This window comes from Gopherus flavomarginatus, chromosome 4 (genome assembly GCF_025201925.1).
Source record: "Gopherus flavomarginatus isolate rGopFla2 chromosome 4, rGopFla2.mat.asm, whole genome shotgun sequence".
Taxonomy (NCBI): Eukaryota; Metazoa; Chordata; order Testudines; family Testudinidae; genus Gopherus; species Gopherus flavomarginatus.
The window spans coordinates 133,193,822-133,211,659 of NC_066620.1; the positions used below are offsets into that span (position 1 = coordinate 133,193,822).

Below are 17,838 nucleotides of genomic sequence, written 5' to 3' on the forward strand. Positions count from 1 at the left end.
GTCCATTTTTTCCATGTTGGAGTTGTGGCTGCATTGGTGGGTAGGGGATCTCACATGCCTATGTGACTCATAGCCCAGAGAACTGATTGAGGTTAGGGTCAGCTAGCGGGGTGCAGCCTGGGCACAACTTACCATCTGCTGAGTCCGGTGAGGCTGCCTTACAAATGGAGCACTGCTTGGATTTGACCTGAGCCAAGACTTCTGAGGTTTGCACGTGGCAGGAAGCATTATTAGCGCAGAACACTCCCGTTCAGCCAGTTCTTTGCCCACAGGATCTTTACAAAGATGTTGGTGGTTATAGCAAGACTTAAGTCACAGGTACCCACCTGTACCCCTTCCTAGATGACATCCTGATCAGAGCTCCATCTCAGGCCACAGTGCACAGAGCCACAACTCAGGCACCAAATCTCCTGGAAGTGCATGGCTTCATCATCCGTCAAGAAAAGTTACTTGATTCCATCGACCAGAATAACTATGGGAGTAGACATAGAAACCTCAATAACAAAAATCTATCCATTACTCTAAAGGTTCTAGAAAAATCCAGGATCTTATCACCATGTTCCAGAGCTGCAGGAGGCCTGCCATAGCACTGTATCTTCAATTGCTAGGACTTCTCACATCATGTATAGGGATCACTCTATGGGCATAATCACATATTAGGAGTCTTCAAGCCTTTATCTTAAAGGTTGGGACCACTCCCCAGAACACATGAAAGATCAAGTGCAGGTTCCAGTGCCAGGGTTCAGCCCCCCTAAAATGGTGGTCAGCCCAAGGCAACGTTTGCAGAGGCATGCCAGTATGTCTTCCAGATGCTCTACTTCTTACAACTGATGCCAGGCCTCTGGAGCACAGAAGAAATAGCTAACAGCATAAACTTTCTAGAGCTAAGAGTGGTCAAGCTGGCTGGACAATGGTGTCAGACGTGTCTAGAGGAGAGCCACTTCCTGGTTCAGTCTGACAACACTACCAGAGTTGCATATGTGAAGAACTAAGGGGGAGCAAGGAGCCCACACTACACATGGAAGCAATGGAAAAAATGAGGTGGGCAGGGCAGTTTCTCTTTTCCCTCAGTGGGATCCACATAAAGGGGACTTGAACCAAAAGGCAGACTGGCTCAACAGTGGCAGGATCAACAACTCTGATTGGTACCTGAATCGGGAAGTTTTCAGCCTCAATATTCAGATGTTTGGCCACCCTTCAGCCAACCTGTTTGTAAATCATATGAACACAAAGAGACCAAAGTACTTCACCAGGGAGATGGACCCCAAATTCATGGGGACCAGATGCTTTATCACACAGATGGCTGCAGATGTCCATGCTCTCTTCCCACTCCTAGTGAAGTTGGTCCAGAAAATAAAGTAAGAGTAGGCCACAGAAATACTGATATCTCCCCATTGGCTGAGGAGACCTTTGTTTTCTGACTTGATATTACTGAAGATGGAGCCTCCACCTTAGCTTCCATCAGGACTGGGCATTCTCTCACAAAGTCCTTTTTCTCCATCCAGATCTGGCCTAGCTTCAACTGGCAGCCTGGCGATTGAGAGGCAAGAACTTGTATTGCTGAGCCTGTCCTCCAAAGTCATCAAGGCTGCTTTCATCTAGGAGAATATTGACACAAAGCATATTCCTCTATCTGGTCCAGATTCAGTAGCTGGTGCCAAGAGCACAATGCCAATCCCAGAAATCCAGAATCCCAGCCATTTTGGATTTTCTCCAAGAAGGTTTCAATAGATGTCTTCAGCCCAGCACTATAGCACGTCAGGTGTCTATTCTTCATAGCATTTGTAGGATCCACTGGCTTCCTAGCAGAAAACCCCCACTAGCCAGATTTCTTAGAGCAGTCTGGATAGCTAGGCCATCGGATAGACCACTCTTCCCAAAACGGGACCTACCACCCATGTTGAGAGCCTTGATAAGTTATCCCTTTGAACCTCTGACTTCAGGGCCAGCATTCTACCTACCCTTCAAAACTTGCTTTCTGATAGCCATCGCATCTAGCAGGCAAGTGTCAGAGCTAGAAGACTTATTTATTAAAGTATGTATTCACGAGAACATTGGAAGCATTTCTTGCTAAGATGAACTCTTCCTTCCACACTTCCCAAGATGCTGTTCTTCCCTTGTTCTGCCCAAGACCACAGCATCGGACTGAAAAAATGTGGCACACCTTAGATGTCAGAAGAGCTCTCTACCTCAAATCCATGAGAAGGTCAGGAGTCCTATTCATGTCCTTCCATTCAGAATACGAAGGACTCATGAGTTTCCACATCGTTCACTGCTAGATGGATTAGGCTATTCATTGTGGAGGTTTTCAAGCCCTTCCTGTTCTGGAAGGGATCAAAGTGCAGTCCACAAGAGCCCTAGAAACCTCGTGGAGGGCAGAACAAGCAAGTGCATTCACCTCAGAAATATGCAAAACAAGCACTAGGTCAACAACTAACACTTCATTATGCCCTATAGGGTGGACTTTCTGTCATCCGCAGGGACCTCCTTTGGCAAGAAGGTGCTGCAGGCAGTGGCTAAGAAATAATATTGTCCTTTGATCAATTATTTCAAGGTGGGGGTACCTTCTCTGTCTTTCTCCTGATGACGTCTTCCATACTCTGTCAATATCTGTTCACTGCTTGCTACTTCCCATATGTCCCAAATTGTGAGAGATAGTGGGTTGCAGAATGGAAAAATTTATTACTGATAATTTCCTTTCTGGTAGCAGTGTCTTCCACAATCCTATCTACGCTGCATGGTTCGAGGGCCAAAGGTCAGATATTATGTGGGATCATTATCATGTGGCCATTTTATCTGCTGTAAGTAGTTTGTTACCTCTCGAGTATTTGTTGTTAATATTGTTATATAAATTGTTTTCATAGCTTTGGAATAACTCAGCTGGTGGCAACTAGGAACAAAGAGAGATGGCCAGGATGTTCTAAATCTTTGATTCACCTGCATGAGCTGCAGAGTGTAGGGGAGTAGCCCAGATGTCTGGAATTGTGGGAGACACTGCTAGCAGAAAGGAAATTATCAGTAAGAAATGTTCTGTTCCTCCAATGAGCTTGGATACAGTGGGAGAGCTTCACCACCTGATCAAGACATGGGATCAACCCCAACAGAGGTTCCAAGATCTCGTGGTGCCTCTCCCTTGCTCATAGGAGGGACTACTCACCTCAGGACCAGAGGTACACTTCTCCATGGAGACTGCCTCATTTTCCCTATGACTCTTCACACTGGCATTACTGGGGTCACACCAGGAGTCAAGACAGGCTTTCCCTTTCAGAGAAGAACCTCAACCCCCTCAGAAGAAATCTAAGGAAGAGGAATACCCTGATCAGGAAGAACTGCTCGCCCCAGTGAAGTTATCATTGTTGTCCCCAGATGGGATGGTTGCACCAGCCTCACTACCACCATATAATGACTACAGACCCAGGAGCTCCTCAGAAGCAGGGCCGGCTCTAGGCAAACCAAGCACTTGCTTGGGGCAGCACATTTTCAGGGGCAGCATTCCAGCCATCTTTATTTTTTTTTTTGCTTCGGGTGGCAAAAGCCTAGAGCCGGCTCTGGCAGCAGCAGCATGTCATGCCCTGGGGCCGCTGCAGTTCATGCCGTCGGGGAGCAGCACCTGCACCTTGTGGCTGGGCCAGGCAGGCTCCGAGCGGGGGACACTTGGTCTGGGGGCCGCCCCGCGGGACACAGGGACACAGGGAGCCACCTGCAGATGCCGCAGGGTGGCTTCCCCCCAGCAGCACAGACAGGGCTTAGTGAAGTGGCCCGAGCCACCCAGAGACTGTGGCAGGGCGGCCAGAAGTAGCAGCTGGGCCATAGAGGGTGGGGCTCTGGTCTGCGGGGCCCGCATCCCACTCTCTGCAGCTCCGCTCACTCTGGGGTACCCTGCCCCAGCTCCTCAGCCCTCTGCCAGGGCGGTCCCCCAGTTCTGCCCTCCCTGGTCCCGGCCAGTCCTGGAGGAGGGAGCCCTTGCTGGAGGGACCCTGGGCTGAGGTGTGGCCTGGGAGCCCCACAGCTTACCCCGACCCTGCCAACGCCAGACCAGCTGGAGGCGAGTGGGGAGCGGGCAGAGTCAGCACTGGTGAGGAGGAGCCCAGCGCTGGGGTGGCAGGGGGTGTGTGGGGGGGAGCTCAGTGCTGGGGCAATGGGGGGAAGAGAGAGAGCCCAGGGCTGGGGCAGCAGGGAGTGCGGGTGGGGGAGGGCACTGGTGGGTTGGGGGTGAGAGCCCAGAGCTGGGGTGGGAGGCCGCCAAAAAATGTTTTGCTTGGGGCAGCAAAATAACTAGAGCTGGCCCTGCTCAGAAGGATTTCAGATTCATTCCAGACCACCTGGAGGAAGTATAGGATATACCTCATAAGCTACTGAATGTCCACCAGAATGTTGGTACCAGTAAGATGGCACTGCCAATTAATGAGGGCATTTTAGAACCAGCCAGGATGATCTGGTATACTCCAGTCACATGTGCTCCCATTCTGTGCTCCCATTCCCTGTAAGCCATGTCGTCAGTCGCCCCTCCCTCCATCAGAGCAATGGCAGACAATCGTTTTGCGCCTTTTTTCAGCACAGACACTATAGTACTGGGAACATGGAGCCTGCTCAGATCACCACAGCAATTATGAGCACTGTAAACACCACGCGCATTATCCAAGCAGGATATGCAGAACCAGAACCTGCAAAAGCGAAACCAGGTGAGGAGGCGACGGCAGCGCGGTGACGAGAGTGCTAAAGACATGAACATCGACTTCTCACAAAGTACGGGCCCCAGAAATGTGCACATCATGGTGTTAATTCGGCAGGTTCATGGCATGGAACGCCAATTCTGGGCCCAGGAAACAAGCACAGACTGGGTGGACCGCATAGTGTTGCAGGTCTGGGATGATTTCCAGTGGCTGCGAAACTTTTGCATGCGTAAGGGCACTTTCATGGAACTTTGTGACTTGCTTTCCCCTGCCTTGAAGTGCCAAGGTACCAAGATGAGAGCAGCCCTTACAATTGAGAAGCAAGTGGTGATAGCCCTGCGGAAGCTTGCAACACCAGACAGCTACCGGTCAGTAGGGCATTAATTTGGAGTGAGCAAATCTACTGTGGGGGCTGCTGTGATCCAAGGAGCCAATGCAATCACAAAGAGCTGCTGCTATCAAAGGTAGTGACTCTGGGAAATGTGCAGGCCATAGTGGATGGCTTTGCTGCAATGGGATTCCCTAACTGTGGTGGGGCGATAGACGGAACCCATATCCCTATCTTTGCACTGGAGCACCAAGCCAGTGAGTACCTAAACCGAAAGGGGTACTTTTCAATGGTGCTGCAAGCACTGGTGAATCACAAGGGACGTTTCACCAACATCAACGTGGGATGGCCAGGAAAGGTACATGACGGTCGCATCTTCAGGAATTCTGGTCTGTTTCAAAAGCTGCAGGAAGGGACTTTCTCCCAGACCACAAAATAAGTCTTGACCATTACTTTAGTTCAGGCCTCAGGCCTCATACCGGGCCTCTGACTGAAGTGAGGCTGGAGTGGGCGGAGCTAGGGAGCGCTAAGCCCACCCCTCAGAGGGTCAGGCAGTGACCCGGAACTGTAAAGGCCGGTCCTCAGAGCTCAGTGGGAGCCCAGCTGCCAGAGAGAGCAGATGTCCCTAGCAGAGCCCTCGACTGGGAAGCCCCCGCGGCCCAAGGCAGTTGCCCAGACTGGGCGGACCTGCCCTGCGCCTGCTATCCGGAGGAGATGCCGGGCCTGCCCGTCAACCCCTGCCCCGAAGAACCTATGCTCCTGGATCCCCCAGAGGCCAACACCAGGACCCAGGTAGGGCCCGAGGGGGAGTGTGGAAGTAGACCAGGGGCAGCACTACCAGAGTCTATGTTGGTGTGTTGTGGCCAGGATCCTCACTGACTCAGTAACGGATCTTCAGCTGCTGCTAGGGTCCCGGGCTGGGATGCAGTGGATTGGGAGGGCCTGCATCCCCCCCCGCCACCCAACTCCTGGGTGGCAGACTCCCCCTCTCCCTGGCTTGAGGAGGCTGAAGCCTATGGTTACTGCTCAGCTCTGCCTGAGGGCCTGAGCCCCCTGACTCAGTGTTTGTTGCCCTGCCCTTTCCTTGCCAGCTTCTGTGAGCAGGGCCTGCCTCTGGCTCACAGCTTAACTTTGCTTTATGTTAGCAAAGTCTTGACCATTACTTTAGTTCAGGCCTCAGGCCTCATACCGGGCCTCTGATACCAAGGTTTATATATTAGGGCCTCTACTTACTACAACTACCCGAGATTCGACCCGGCAAGGCCGATTTCAGCACTAATCCTCTCGTCGGGGGTGTAGTAAATAAATCAATTTTAAGAGCCCTTTAAGTCTGAAAAAAGGGCTTCGTTGTGTGGATGGGTGCAGGGTTAAATCAAGGTAACGCTGCTAAATTCAACCTGAAATCATAGTGCAGACCAGGCCTCAGATAGTTTAACTTCTTTATCCACTGCCTCAGGTTCAGGATGATCACCTTGGTCTCTATAATCCCGTCACTAAACAAGTGTGATTGGTTCACAGTTCTAGATGTAAAGGATTCTTATTTCCACATAGACATCCACCCAGCACACTAGAGGTTTCTGAGGTTCACTGTGAACGTAGACTGTTACCAATACAATGTGCAATCCTTTGGCCTCTCAGTGGCACTGATGATATTCACCAAGGTATTATCAGAAGTGGTACCTCACCTCCTTTGTCAGGGTTCGTCATTCCCTACCTTGATGACTGCTCATGGGGAAGTCACATGACAGCCTTGTCCCTACTCATACTCTTATACTCCTCAGAGGTTCAGGTAAATGTAGAAAAGTTAAGTTAGTCCCACAAAGATGATAGATTTTATTGGAGTAATCCTTTTCAATCAGAGCTAAAGCAATACCTACCTCAGGACAGATTCCAGGCTACAAAGGCCCTCATCACTCTGCTGTGGCTGAACTCTCAGATGACTGTTCAAACCTATTTCATCATCCTACGTCACAGAGCTTCATGTACTTATATGACACCTGTAGATGAGCGGACTCACCCCTGCGGTGCCTCCTGCTGGTGACTTCCAGGAATTATCTCAATTCAGCTCTAGAGCACCCTCTGCAGGCTGGTGATCCACCTGTCCTCTGGCCCCCGTGTCCCTCCCTGGACCCAGCACTCTTTTACATGGGGTGCTGCCCCCTGGCAGTAACCCCTTTCTCTCAGGGTCTCCCCTCCCTGGGGAACCCCCACCCTCTATCCCCACCTTGCCTCAGTATATGGCTACTGCTCTGGGGAAGACTGCAGTATCAGCCTACTCATCACAGGCAAGGAGGGTTTGGACCTGCTGCCTTGGCCTACCCCTGGGCTGCCCTTTGCAACCCCCAGTACCTATTAGCCAAATGCTAGGCTGCAGCCTGAGGCTTTCCAGGCTGGAGCTCCCCGGCTCCTCAGTCTTTCCCCAGCCCTGCATCACTCAGGTACCTTATGTCTAGCTCCTTGCAGCCAGGCCTTTCTCACTCTACAGCTAGAGAGAGACCTCTATCTGCCCCTGGCTTCTTTGCCTTTAGAGGGCCAGCTGAGTCTATTTGGGGTGTGGCCCCAGCTGCAGCCAATTTCCCCAATCAGCCCAGCCTAAAAGCTGCTTTCTCCAGCCACAGCCTCCTCCCAGGGCTGTTTTTAACCCTTCAGAACAGGAACAGAGGACCACCTTGCTACAACACCCTTTGCCTTCTGTGTCCATAGGCTTGCTTATTGACAGTCTACATGTCAAGCAAGCACATTCTGGACAAACTGATCTTGCTCCCACACAGAGTTCTGGCTTCTCTCTCCTGGTGGGAAAAAAGGGAGATGGTGTGCATGAGGTTTCCTTTTATCCTTCCCCTACCCACAGAAAGACTGATTACCGATGCTTCCTTACTAGTAAGGCATGAAGGCTCACTTGACTAGAGCACAGGCTGCAATGGTAGCTTCATTTTGAAATGTTCCTCTCCTAGAAATTTGCAGAGCAGCACAGCAGCAATGTGGGGTTCCATTCATACATTTGTGAGACATTACACTTTGGCAGACACATCTTAGGCCTCTTTGGTAGGCCTCTTTGGCAGACACATCATTTGGCAGAGCGATCCTTCATTCTGTGGTACAACAGAGTTCCTTGTGTCCTCCTCCTGAATGAAAATTGCTTGAGAGTCACTTCAAATGGAATACCATAGGGACCATCACTCAAAGAAGAAAAGAGAGTTACTTACTTTGTACAGTATCTGGACTTCTTCGAGACGTGTGATTCCTATCTGTATTTCACTATTCACCCTCCTTCCCCTCTGCTGCAGAGCCTTATCCTATGGCTATTCGTGGTAGAAAGCTAATTGAAGAGGTGGTTAGCCTGCTCCACCTTTTATGCCCTTGGTTGGGAGCACAAGGAGAAGTAACATCCTGTACCTCCTATTCCAGTCCTGGCCCTATACTAAGCAGTGATTGGTTTAGTAATGCAGACATTGCTTTTGAGGGTTCAGTCTCAATGTCTGAATATTAATGCATTTTAAATTATGCATACATGCACGAGCTTGACCTACAATATATTTTTTGAGAAGTCCTGTGTCTTGGTTCTATACCAGTAGCATACTACATTTATGTAAGTTATGAAAGTCATAGTTTTACGGAATATGAACAAAATTTTGTGAATAAAACATTGTGTTGTATTGATGTCTAAGTGAAAACTGAGTATTAAAAACAAAATATTTTTCAGTTGCTAAGAAGTTTGCAAGTGTCTATGGGTTAATGCGCTTATCTGTGGGAGATGCTATGCGACTAGTGTTAAACAATCAGCCAGAGAGTGAGTTGGCACTTATGTTAAAGTGGCATCTTCACAAAGGACTGACTGCACCTGATGAACTGGCCATCCAAGCTCTAGAAGTGGCTCTGATGGATCATGTGTGCAGCACTGCTGGGTAAGAGGTTTGTCTGTTTGTTTTTTGTAAGATAACATTATTTTCATAAGGATTGATTTGCGTAACCATAATGAAACAAGTGGTTTCACTAAAATATGTCAATGGAACCAAAAATGTGTCCATTAAGAAGTTACACTTTGGCCCTGTCCACAGTGGAGCACAAACCAGTCTCTCCATTTCAGTCTTCAAAAAGAATTTTCAAGCATGATATTCTACAATTCTCAAGTAAGAATACTTCACTTTCCTCCTTTACCTTTAATATTTCACATTTTCTGAAAGACATGTTTTCAGCCAAAATGACAGTATTTCATTCTACACTGAAAATTCCTATTTCTTTCTCAATTTTGATGTCTCCCCCCGTCTGAGACATGAGGACTGCACCTCTTACTGCAAATACCAGTGACAACTCAGACTTATCCATATAGCTCTGGGACTCCGCTGTACCTGCTCTGCCCTTGCACAAGTTTTTTTCTCTCTGGTAGTGCAGACTGACAGTTCAGTGCTCCCATTTTGATTTTTTAGGAACAGCCAGTAAATAAAATCTGTCTTCTGTCCCCTAATCTCTATGGAATCCAAATTTCTAGTAGACTGTCCCCAGAATGGAACTGCCTGCCAAGCTGACCAAAGTTAAGAATCATCCCACTTCTTTATCTCTTCCACAAGCTCCAGCTCCTCTCTCAAAGAAGGGTAATTCTCACAGGACAGGACAACACTTAATTGATCTCTGACATGCATTTTTGAGCTTTGAGATCAGGATTGCATAAGCTTCCCTTGATGTGAAGGTGTTGGAATGTTTTGGTGTATGTTGGCCCACCAACGCCTCATATAGATTAGACAGACCTTGAGTTAAAGTAGCAGTTGTTGATTTAGATGTTATTTCTTTGGAACCTAATCCTGCTCCAGTCAAATTGCTAATTATGTAGAGGACCAGTGGGGATTGTGGATCACTATAAATAAATAGATAAGATCTCATTATTTAAAACTCCAACTTTAAATGACTCTGAACTGCTAAGTTGTGCACGCCACCAGGCTATGTAACCATGTGTTCCTACCTTTTATGCTTGGCCTACCTCCTCCACTCCCTCCAATTTTTGTTACATCCACTTCCTATATTTTGTATTACATTTTATTGTAAACTCTGGGATGGAGGCTGTGTCTTCCTATAGTTTTGTACAACCCCTCGCTCAATGGGACTTGAATCTTGATTGGGGTCTCTGGACAGTACTGTAATACTGCTGCTAATTGTTATTAATAACAGCAAATCTCTCATGCACTGACTTGAAGGGGCAGTACCACACCCTTGATATTTTTTTTGCTGTAATTAAAAATATGTTCTTGCTATTTACTGTTTAGTCTTAATGGTAAATTAGGAACTGACAGTTTTGTTGAAACCTGTATTCATGTTTCTGTTTTCACACAGAGTTGTTATTGATGGATATCCTGTAACAAGAAAACAAGTAAACATCTTGGAAGCAATGAGAATAATTCCAGTGAAAATCTTTGAGTTACAAGTGGATGCAAAGGAGCTTTTTAGAAGAGCACTGATAGACAAGGAAAGCACTGACAGGTAGCGATGCTAACAAAGAGTGATGATTTTATCCATGTAAATCTTATCGTCTCTCTAAAGTATCAGTTTAAGTACTCATATGTCCCTCATCAAAATAATATCTGAGTGCTGCTGAAAGTGACTACCAAAAACTGTATCTGCTAGCCTTGCTACTGGATTTTATTATTCACCCACAAAAGAGTTATTAGTGTCAGTAAAACTGATACTTAACTGACTCTAACATTATCTGTCTCTTTTCCTTGAGTAAGAGTTCTAATTGTAGGCCTTTTTAAAGGTCAGGAGTAATGTTTCATTTCTTCAAATTACAAAACCAGTGTTTCTCAACTTTACACATTGCAGGCCCACAAAGTGTAACCTGGGCTGCAGGGGCCAGGTGGCAAGGCAGAGGCAGCCTGGACCGCGCTCCCACCATCCTGTGGGCCAGCGACCCCGGGAGCCAGCCAGTTACCCTGATCCCGGAACTCACATAGGGTTGCCAACTTTCTAATTGCACAAACCCAAACACCCTTGCCTGACCCCCTGCATCGCCCCTACCCTAAGGCTCCTAGGCCAATCAGAACTGCAGAGTCGGTGCTTAGGGAGAGGCAGCACACAGAGACCCCCTGGCTCCTCCCAGAGGCTGCAAAACATGCTGGCCGCTTCTGGGAGCGGCATGGTGCCACGGCAGGCAGGGAGCCTGCCTTAGCCCTGCTGCACTGTCAGACTGTTCATTTGCATAACAAAAAATAACCTAGAACTATCTTTTTGCAAGAGTTTTTTACAACTCCCATTTTTAATTTCAAACAAGTTATATTTTATAGGCTTAAATCTGCCCAATTGTGCAATCTGAATAATTACTAAAATTACATTAAGAGCCTTATCTTATTGCTTTAAAAAAATCCCTAATATGTACTTTTGGCACTGTTTAAATGAAGAACCAGGATACTCTATGCATTTAAACTAGATATTTATACTTTTCAGGATACAGTACTTGCAGCTGTGTTCTAACCCAGATTGCTCTGAGAGTTTCACATAACATCCCAGTTTGAGATTAGATTATTTTTTTAATTGGATAAAATATATATTATTTTCTGAGTTTGGAGCTTGCATGTCCCCTAAACATATTAGAAACTTATGGCTCCTTATCTCCAGACAAGAGTCTGATGCTCACTTGACTCTTTTGGACCTTGATATCACAAATTTCCAGTTCAGATACTGGATGCAGGATTGTGCCTACCACCACACCAACTCTCCCATCTTAAAAGGCTCACAAAACTTTGTTTAGACTAGGATTTAAAGGCATGTTATTAGAATGTGTCCATAAACGTGTAATAATTAATATCCTAAAAGTCCTCTTCAAAATATTAAGGCTAAAGTCAGGAAATAAACAGAGCGTAATTTTCTGAATTGTGCTTGTTTTCTGGACACCCACTTGATTCCTCAGAATTGTGTAATGATAAGAACGAAAGATAATTTTTTCTGTATTAATGACAACACGATTCTTGATAACAGAGGTGTATTTCCTCAACAGTGCTCTATAGTTTCAATAAGCGTAATTAAAAAAATATTGATAGTGAACTCTAATGTATTAATTTTGACATTCTATCAGATAATCATCATCAGGGAAAATATATATTTTGTATGTTTTTTATTCTTCTTATGTCAATGCTGTTTCTTAAATCATTGCTATTTTTTATTTTCTTCAGTCCACCGTACCCTATACATGACAGCTCACAGATTCTAGCTATTCAGAACTCTTGCTATAAAAAGCAAATTGATGCTATTAGGACGTACTACGAGAAGGAACATCAGAACTGGTGTGTGGTTGATGCATTCCGCAGCAAGTGGTGGGTCTGGAACAAAATATTTGAGGAAGTTCAGGTGATCATTAAACAGATCCAGACATATTTGGAAAGAATAAGAGAAGGTAAAAGAAGAATTGCTGTTTTAAAATAGTGCTTACTGCTTTGTAATTGTAATTTAAGGAATGCATTGTGTCACATTTAGATTCAATTTTAATTTGCTTCAAATTATCCAAAGCAATAAAGCCCAGGCAAAAACATTTTAAGCTGGATTTAAGTTTCAGAGCCCATTTCAGTTACTTAGTAGTAATAAAAGTCTTACAAGAAAATAGTACTTATAAAAAATCTAATATCTTGACTACACTGGGAAAATGAATCATGTCAGAAACTTATAAATGTTATCTAATATGATGCAAAACACAATTTGCATAGTTGCATGAGGGGAGGGATAGCTCAGTGGTTTGAGCATTGGCTTGCTAAACCCAGTGTTGTGAGTTCAATCCTTGACGGGGCCATTTGGGGATTTAGTTGGGGATTGGTCCTGCTTTGAGCAGGGGGTTGGACTAGATGACCTCCTGAGGTCCCTTTCAACTTTAATATTCTGTGATTCTAGATAGAAGCTGAACATGTTAGTTGGTCATGGTTAATGCTATTGGGTTTTGAACATGAGTCTCTTGTCTACATCGTTTTACATTATGTTAACAAAGAGCTTGTCTACATGGTGAAGTAATGCACTCTACAGGGGTGTGATTTCTAAAGCCTACCCCTAATGAGTTACGCATTAATTGATCCATGTAGATCCTGCTGGTGCACACTAAAAGTTCCCTAGTGCGCTTTAACACGCACAGCACTATGTTAAAGTGCTCTAGGGGATGAGGTAAGCAGTCATGGAGTAAGAGGAAATGGCCTCCCATGGATTAGTAACTGGTTAAGAGATCAGAAACAAAGGGTAGGAATAAATGGTCAGTTTTCACAATGGAAAGAGCTAAAAAGCAGGGTCACCCAAAGATCTATATTGGGACTTGTGCTATACAACATAATCGTAAATGATCTGGAAAGGGGGGGTAAACTGTGAGGTGGCAACGTTTGCAGACGATACTCAAGATCGTTAAGTCCAAAGCTGATTGTGAAGAGTTAAAAAGGGATCTTACAAAACTAGGTGACTGAGCAACAAAATGACTGATGAAATTCAATGTTGATAAGTGCAAAATAATGCACATTGGAAAAAATCATTCCAACTATACATATAAAATGTTGAGGTCTAAATTAGCTCAAAAAAGAGATCTTTGGAGTCTGAAAATGCTGACTGCAGCAGCAGTCAAAAAAGCTAACAGAATATTAGGAACCATTAGGAAAGGGGATTGATAATAAAACAGAAAATATCATAATGCCACTATTTAAATACATGCGATTCTAGTCATCCCATCTCAAAAAAAGATTTACTAGAGTTGGAACAGGTAAAGAGAAGGGCAACAAAAATGATTAGTTAGGAGTATGGAACAGTTTCCATATGAGGGGAGATTAAAAAGCCTGGGACTGTTCAATTTCAAAAAGAAGAGACTAAAGGAGGATATGGTAGAGATCTATAAAATCATGAATAGTATGGAGAAAATGAATAGGGAAGTGTTATTTATCCCTTCACATAACACAAGAAATAGGGGTCATGAAATTAATAGGCGGCAGGTTTAAAAAAAAACAGAAGGATGTACTTCTCACATTGCACAGTCAGCCTGTGGAACTCTCAGTGGATGTTGTGAAGTATAACTGGGTTCAGAAAAGAATTAGGCAAGTTCGTGATCCATCAATGGCTATTAGCCAAAATGGTCAAGGATGCAAACCCATGTTCCTGGTGTCCCTCCTTAAACCAATACAATTTAATGTGTGGATGTTCTAAAATCAATTTATATCTGTTTAGTTTGCACCTTTAAATTTACTAATGCAAGCTAAACTGCTATTACTGGTTTTAAACTGTTATAAGTATGTCCACAAAAAGAGTGTGCATCAGTTTAAGTAAATCAGTTCTTAAACCAGTTTAAGTTAAACTGGTGCATCTTCTCTGTGTAGACAAATCCTATGACGCATTTTTCCAGTGTAGACAAGGTCTAAGGACTTGTCCTCACCTTACCACAAACTAAAAGTTTGTGTAGACAAGCCTTAAGAGACCACCTGTCTCGCCTTGTGACATATTATCACAGCTGAGGTCAGCAGAGTTGGTTGAGCTGGAGGCCAGTTGATATGAAAGGGAGTTGCGATTAAGATGTTCTCCAGTAGGACTCCTTAGCACCTTTTGGAATTTGCTTCCTCACCCTTTACCCCTTGGTACAAAGTAGCCTGAGTTTGCTGACCTTCAGGATTTGCTGAAGGGCTTATTTCCTTCCCAAATCCTCAAAAATTTCCTCTTAGGTTGTTAAGTAGTGCAGTAGAATCTGTTTGGGTGTTGAAGTTTTGTTTATATTTTTGTGATTGCCAGAGTATTGTCTAGTGGAAGGCACTGGAAGAGACCTTTTATTCTACTTATATATTTGAAATACTTATTAAGGATGCTCAGCCTATGACCTATGCTTTGTTTTATAAACTAGTATAAATAAAAATACATTTATAAACACAGAAAATTCAGACTTAAGGTTAATCTTACAAAGTTTGTTTTTTGCAGTGTTGTTGTAGCCGTGTTGGTCCCAGGATATTAGAGAGACAAAGTGAGTGAGGCAATATCATTCATTGGACCGACTTGTATTTGTGAAAGAGACATGCTTTCGAGCAACACAAAGCTACACAGACATCCTGAAGAAGAGCTGTGTAGCTTGAAAGTTTGTCTTTCACCAACAGAAGCTGATCCAATAAAAGATAGTACATCACCTACCATGTCTCACTAAGGTTTTGTTTTTTTTACCGAGTATATACTCAACCTTAACAAAATTTTTGTTTGTCTGGGAATTTCTTTCTTTTTAGTTTTTTTGCAGGGAGGGGAGGAGTGGTGAGGTTGGAAAGCAAGGAACTAGGAGTCATAGGAAGGCAGGAAACAGAAGTTTAATTGGTCCTTGGCTCCTTAGCAGTTCTCTGTGAGTTATATATCACAGATTCCTCAGGATCCATATGTTGATTCCTCTTCTCCTAGTAAGGATTCTGTTGCTATCTGCCACTCTGTGAAGGCATTACAGATTCTGCTACTGTGAAGTACAGAAGCATCTTGCAGGAGATGTTTCGCCAGAGGATGGAATTTGATAACAAAGTGTCTCTGCAAGTCCTGCCTTCACTCCCTGGCTTCTTCATGGAAGAAGCCTGAGTGGATGGGCTCGGTGAATGAGAGTGCTTACTATTTGGGAGTGTAGTGAGTACACTGATTCTATTGTAGTTTTTAAAGACTGCATGCATACAAAGCATCCATATACAATCTTCAGATTTTTATTAAGTTTAAATACATTAATAAATAAATCCCTGGCCTCTCTGAGGAGACAATCCCATTTAGACAAATCTGCTAGCAATAGGAGGATAAGAGCTGATGCCTGAGATCCAGGAACACAAAAGTAGAGGCAGATACTTTCTCTTCTTCCAAATGTAACTGGGGTGAGGGGTGTAAGTGGTGAACTAACGTAATATGCATTGATTTGGTATTAGTATGAGTACATAACAAATGTTACTTAAATTGGTTTGTTGTTCTGAGGGGAACAAATTGCTATTCTTTGGGGATCAAATACAGTCCTGGCATAAACTGACACATTTTAATTGTTGAGTTATCTTACACCAGGGTTGAGTTTGGCCACAGCTATCCTTGAAGATGGTGCAATGTAAGTTAGAATGCATGCTGCCTTATTTTACACCCTCCTTGTGCTTCTCCTGTTACAACCCTCATATTGGCATCCAAACTTCAATCTTTTAAACTTCAGTTATAACCCAAATAATATTTCATTCCTCTTTAATCTAGAATTTGAACATATAAACTGGATTTTCTTAGATATTTTATTCCAAAAGATCTTGAAGAACTCTGTTAGCTAGACCCTCAAGTTTGTAAGACTGGGGTGAATAAATGAGAGTTCTTAATCACATTCTAATTTAAACTCATTCTCATCCATGTCAAGAAATCAAATAACAATTGAAATAGTCCTTTGCGTCAGAGGAATGAAGCAGTACACCTGTAATGCTAAACTACCTCAAAGAAATCTGACTAATAAATTAATCATGAGTAGGCTCTTGCAACATTAGCTATTGTATTTCTTAAGTAATTGCTAAAGAAAAGATTACCAACATAAATTAATAAAATATATTGCAACCTAGTTACTTTAATAATCAAATTATTTATAAAGATTGCCAATTTGTGATTCTCATCATTGAGTATAAGCGTTACATTTCCACAATGGATATAATCCTCAAAAACTGCGACATTTTGTACTGCATATGAAAAATGTTTAAAAGTTACAAAATAATATTTTATTCCATTATCAACAGGAAAAGCAGCCAGTATTGCTGATTTATGTATCACACCCCAAGAGCTGCAGTCTCGCCTGGGAGAGTTTGGACAATACTGTCCTGTCAGCCTCGCAAAAAAGGGTGAACTGGTTGACTGCTCTATAACCTCATCATTGCAGTCTGCAGCAGAGTTTCGAGGACACTATTACAAAATGGCTTCGCAGGCAGAATTGAATGTGAGTATCCAAGGGGTTCAATGGCCTCAGCAAGGTTGAAATAGGATGAAGGGTAGCTTTACTAGGAGCAGATACTGCACCTGTGAAAGGTTGGGAAGTAGCAGCAAGAAAGAGCATCAGAGCCAAAATGTAATAAGTCACATCTTGTGTAGCTTGTATAATGTTAATATAATGCTATGTTCTTCTTCGAGTGCTTGCTTGTATCCATTCCAGTTAGGTGTGCGCGCGCCGCATGCACGTTCGTTGGAAGATTTTTACCCTAGCAACACTCGGTGGGTTGGCTGGGCGCCCCCTGGCGTGGTGCCGGATATATACCCCTGCCAACCCAACTGCCCCTCGGTTCCTTCTTACCGCCCGTGTCAGTCGTTGGAACAGTGGAGTGCGGTTTCACTGACCTCCACCTCCCTAGCTACTCGTAGTTCTCTAGTTATTTTTGTGTATATAGTTCAAAGTTATATAGTTAATTTTTATTGTTCATAGTTAGTGTATAGTTAAGAGGGGTTCGGGGATTAGCCCCTTCCCCGCACCCGGTGCCGGGGCCCATGCCCAGTTCACCGGGTTTCAAACCGTGCTTGGCCTGTCATAAGCCAATGCCGACAGGAGATCCACACAACTCCTGCCTTAAGTGCCTCGGGGAATCTCACCTGACAGATAAGTGTCACATTTGCAAGGCTTTTAAGCTGAGAACAAAAAAGGAGCCAGACTTTCGGCTAAAGCAGCTCCTCATGGAGGCGGCTCTTACCCCTGCGCCTTCGGCACCAAGCGCTGGTCAATCGGCTGGCAGAAGCATCTCCTCGCACCGGACCACGCCGGTGCTGCAAAGGCTTCTAGGCACTGGCCGTCACCGGCACGGAAGTCGACTCGGCACCACTCCCTCTCCCCGAGGTCGAGAAAGCCTAAGACTCCTGCTGCTTCTGTGCCACCTGCACCGCAGCCAGAGAGCT

The 17,838-nt window shown here is 44.7% G+C and overlaps 1 protein-coding gene across 1 annotated transcript in view; it reads left to right on the forward strand.

Annotated features, from left to right (window-relative positions):
* The window catches only part of AK9 (adenylate kinase 9), a 247,445-nt gene that overhangs the window by 210,305 nt on the left and 19,302 nt on the right, over window positions 1-17,838 (forward strand). The window contains exons 33-36 of the mRNA XM_050951342.1: window positions 8,705-8,906; window positions 10,327-10,473; window positions 12,159-12,379; window positions 16,698-16,894. Of these exons, the coding sequence (XP_050807299.1) occupies window positions 8,705-8,906; window positions 10,327-10,473; window positions 12,159-12,379; window positions 16,698-16,894 (767 nt within the window). The remainder of the gene's footprint in view (window positions 1-8,704; window positions 8,907-10,326; window positions 10,474-12,158; window positions 12,380-16,697; window positions 16,895-17,838) is intronic.